This window comes from Silene latifolia, chromosome 6 (genome assembly GCF_048544455.1).
Source record: "Silene latifolia isolate original U9 population chromosome 6, ASM4854445v1, whole genome shotgun sequence".
Classification (NCBI taxonomy): Eukaryota; Viridiplantae; Streptophyta; class Magnoliopsida; order Caryophyllales; family Caryophyllaceae; genus Silene; species Silene latifolia.
The window spans coordinates 116,664,481-116,669,073 of NC_133531.1; the positions used below are offsets into that span (position 1 = coordinate 116,664,481).

Consider the following 4,593-nt stretch of genomic DNA (forward strand, 5'->3'; position numbering starts at 1 on the left):
CCTTAGAGTGTTGGTCGAACCAATTCAAAAACATCGTGTTGATATCTCGTTACTTTTTATTTCCGCTGCACTTATCTTACTTGTTGTTCACTCACGATTTTATTTAACAACAGTTCCTGATACTGTTGCTTTTGGTCAGTAGCCTTAACTCATGTGCTAAGACAAAACAAGCAACAGTCAGATCAACCGTTGCCTTACAGCAATCATTCTTAACAACGTGATACACTTTTAATCAATCAATTTATTTGATGTATCCATTTGTTCTTCATATCATTAATCAACTTGCTTTAATTCAATAAAGATTAAGTTGAAATTTTTAAAATAGTACCTAATTCACCCCCTCCCCCTCTTAGGTACTTAGAATCCTTAACTCTTCACTTAGTGTAAACACTATTACGTCTTAAAAGAATCACTCCAGAGAGAATTTTTAATAAGATGACCTCACGAATTGTCCGTCAAGCGTCTTTACATTATCAACTGAATCATCATCATCGCAGGTAACAAAGACAACCTTCTCCTGCACATAGATATTTAGGTTGTTATTTTTACTTAAGGGTGATATATTGCGCGAGGCAAAAGTAAAAGTAGAGTTTGGCTCACTTATCGAGCTCGGACACCAAGATGAGATAAATGAGGCAACACTTGCAGGAGGATGATACCAACTATATTAGTTCCTGCAGCTGTAACCTGTCAAATAATTCACTTGTTACATTTAATCTTCAGGGAGTTGAGCATGTACCAAAAACTTGAAAAGGAGTTAAAATCAAACCTCTTCATCTCCATCAGCATTTTGGACAACAAGAATTACAGGTCCTTGAATGGATGAAGGAAGTGAGCCAGGGGTAATGCTGTCAACCTGATTTACATAGGAAGTCAAAATGAGCACAAATAAACAAACTTAGGAATATTTAACAGGATAGTCACACCACTACACATGGATAGACAAGAAAATTGTGAAATAGGTATTCCACAACCAAGTGGAATCCCTATTAGAACATGCAAATGGGTCTGGACCTTACCCGAACGGAGGAGAGACGGACCATTAACTAAAGGAGGCCCATCCTAAAACCAATTCTTATAGGAGGAGAAATTTCTTGGTTATAAAGTGGTATAATCTCTCTTCTCCAAACAATGTGGGACACTCACGTGTGGGTTTTATATTCCCACAATCTCAATCCGAAACTGAACATAAAAACCATGCGCTGAATAATTTAACTCAAGGGGCTTCGCATGGCCTGTTCTATCTTCCCTAAGTTCACAAATTATTAAATATTATTATTCTAATTGTTAATATTATCATCATAATCATGATTTTCTTGTTCTTCCCCATCTAGATATTAATATTGTTCCTTCTATTGGACATGAATCATAAAACAGTGTTTTCAAATGTCAAAATGCGTGAGTTTTCAGCCTCAACAGAAGCTGCTGTTTTACCATGAATTTTGCTACAAAGCCACTTTTTTATATAACATCTCTAATCTCTAAGCCCATATCTCACATACCAAACAGCAATTTACTACAGGAGAGCCGTTGTTCAAACTCCAAACAGAATTTGGAATCACCTAACATGAGTTATAATAAAGAATTCTAAAAATGATTAAAAGAAAATAAACTGAAACCAAAGAGGGGGAAAACGATAAAAGATGAATATATGGACTCAAGCGCAATCGTTCAATCCTGAAGCACTTTACAGAATAGCAAATTTTAGAAAGTGCTATATTAGCAGCTCCTGAGTGGGTACCTGAACAATTGTTCCTTGTGCAGTTCCTGAAACAATGACATCCCAACCTTCAGATGCTAAGGAGCGCCTAGTTTCTTTTAGAAGAAGTGTGCTAAGTTTTGACACATGAAAAATTACGCTGGAACATAATGTTACCAGAAAAGTCAGTTAACATCATAACATATTATCAAGAAAATTTTCAGCAACATAAAAAGAATAATATTAAATTACAGAATGCCGTCAAATCTTTAATAGTTGGTGTCTATTCATCTTACCCAGCACGAATCTCAGCCTCTGTGTATGTCCTCACACTATTCTCAGCAATTCCAAGAGCTTTTCCTAGCATCTGCGGAGTTGAAACAAATTCAGTATAAAAAAACATCAGTTATCCACTTATCGCATGTCGCAACAACTCACTGAGGTCCTGTGGACATGGGCCACCTGCAAGCCCAGCCGATCTGTGGACAATGGTAGCGGTCTTTTTGAAAGCCACGCTCGGCGGTGTAAAAATGCCTTCGACCGGATCGTTTTAGATCGGTCGGTTTTGTCTCGGTAAGGGTCTCGAAACGATTAGAGATGTTCGGAGTCACCACCAAGCATTTGTGGGATGCCTGGAACCCGTTCGAATTCCACTTTATACCTCGGTCAAATCGAATCACAAAGCAGCGTTTGACATAGGTACTAAAGATAAGGAAATCGTCCCTCTTTAGCATCCTATCTCTATAATGACTCTCGTACGCCCTGGATAAGGTCGTCCACTATCCAAAGTTTCTGAGTAAGAGGTGAAGGTACGTATTGGGAAGCCCTTTAATCAGACACCCAATCCCGCCCGCGTTTAGCGGCCCTCTCTTGATCGATCTTGGTTTATTTGAATGCAAAAGTTGATAAAACGGTTTAAATGCATGAATGCGCATCCAATGATTTAAACCTAACATGTGAGAGCTTTCTAAGTCGGTTGATTTAATCCAAGTATCAAGTATAATATGTCGAGTTGGATTAATGATTGATTTGCATGCAAGACGGAAATTAAACATCCATTTACCGTATTAGGTTTAGGGTGCATAACACGATCCATTTGTCTTAGTAAGGCATTTTGCAAATATGGTTTTGAACAAATGAATAGTCATCTGATCCGTCCTATATCCGGGTTAACCGGAGTCGGAATCGTCCTAGACTAATCTTTCGAAGGGAACAGCCCCTGTGCCCCAGGACGGCTATAAGAGGCGAGCGAGCCGTGCCAGTATAAGGGGCCTCCCTCTAGTTTTGAAAATGAGAAAGAAAAGGCCTGCTTGAGGCGCGGGTTAGCCAACGGTTGTATGCCGTGTTCTGACTGTTTAGAAAACGTTATAAAACGTGTTAAAAATGGGTATTTGAACCCGGTTTGATTTGAAAGGGTCGCTTAGACCGCATTTGTCGATTTGAAGAACTAGACTCGAATAATCATCATTGTTTGATAATATTCGGTGTTGGGTTCGATTTGACAAACTTGACATGAATAGTTTTGAAAATGATTATGGACTAATTGTTTTAAGTCCATTTTGAATGTAATTAGTCGGTACTCATCATCGTACCGGGGTTAAAATCCGGCATGGTATGTATAACCAAGGATGACTTTGTGTTGGTGACTAATATGTTTGTTTGAAAAATGTAAATAAATGAAATAAAAGGCTTTAAAATACCTCTTAAATGTCATTAACCAAATATTATCACCGAAACACGGATTTAACCGTCATGGTATGAAGAACCAAGGGTGAAAAATGCTTTATGGTTAAAACATGTGAAATGAAACAAAAAGGTTTCGAAAATACTTGAAATGGTAAAAACCGATTACAAATATGAAAAATGGATTAAGGGAAATGACGAGAACAAACACGGTTGATCTCTCAGTCCGAGTACCCCATTTAGGCGCGAGCATTGGCGACCTAAGGGGCTTTCGCCTCAGTAACAAAAATCAGTTTTAACTCGTTTATTCCATGTTTTGGTTCATGTTATGCATGTTTTAGCATGTTAAAGTCATGAAACAAATGAAAGCATAATAAGAGAGGATTTTTACACCCTCATACTTACATGTTTGGTTATGGCGAGTGAATGACGTAAGTGTAATAACTCGTTTGATCGGAAAAAACTCAGTTTAAAACCGTTTTGGTAAAAAAGAGTGTTTTAAAAGTTTAGTGATGGTGTAGTGGTCGAAGTGGTAGGTCAAGTGGTTTAATGCACGATGACGGTACCAAACAATGTGTAAGGCTCGTGTTTACGATCGGTAGGTCGTAAACACGCGTCGGATTGTGACTTTAGAAGTCGAGTCGAGAATTTTAAGGGAGAAAAGAGGGGGCGGACACTCGCGTAAGTCTCAAATGGGTGGCATTTGAGGGGTATTTATAGGAGAATGAGTGGTTGTGTGAGTTTTGAGCGACGTGGCCACCTGGGCTGCTCAAAGAGGCGCGAGCCATGCCGCGGCTCTTCGAGTTGTGTTGTCACTATCACAACAAACGCAATCATGATTTGTTCTATCCTAGGCTTTGTAGTCACATGTTTGGTACTTGACCATTCATGAATCCGGGAAAACTTAAGGTAGAAGGTTTGAAATGTTTGTTTTATTTTGTGGTTGACTCGTTGTTGGAGTCGGGATTTGAATTTTCGAGTCGGTTTTTGGTCTGGTGTCGGTTTTGACTCTAGTTAGTGTCATTGTGACCCCGTCGCCGTGCATTAAACACTCCAAGTATTTTTGAAATGTTTTGAAATGTTTTGTTTTCGAATCGTTTTAAGTTTTCCGACATAAAGTTGTACACAAACTGTCGATCAAACGCTGCGATCCCAAAACATGTTGTAGTCCGATAATTATCGGGTGTTTGTTGGAGTCTCAGCAGATACCG

General features: G+C 38.8%; 1 protein-coding gene across 1 annotated transcript; it reads right to left on the reverse strand.

Moving 5' to 3' along the window:
* Positions 1–226: 226 nt before the first annotated feature.
* Positions 227–2,169, reverse strand: LOC141587145 (phosphoglucan, water dikinase, chloroplastic-like). Its single transcript, XM_074408584.1, has 6 exons — positions 2,138–2,169; positions 1,996–2,066; positions 1,742–1,859; positions 770–856; positions 601–687; positions 227–517 (listed from the first exon to the last, which is right to left on the reverse strand). Exons 2-5 carry the CDS (start codon positions 2,064–2,066, stop codon positions 601–603), a joined length of 363 nt encoding a protein of 120 aa, XP_074264685.1. The 5' UTR covers positions 2,138–2,169; the 3' UTR covers positions 227–517.
* Between the last annotated feature and the right edge of the window lie 2,424 nt (positions 2,170–4,593).

Coding starts and splice junctions, on each gene's coding strand:
- LOC141587145 (XM_074408584.1), bottom strand. CDS start 2,066: ATGCTAGGAAAAGCTCTTGGAATTGCTGAGAATAGTGTGAGGACATAC. Junction 857..1,741: donor CACAAGGAACAATTGTTCAG/GTACCCACTCAG, acceptor TATGTAAATCAG/GTTGACAGCATTACCCCTGG. Junction 688..769: donor ATGCTGATGGAGATGAAGAG/GTTTGATTTTAA, acceptor ATTATTTGACAG/GTTACAGCTGCAGGAACTAA.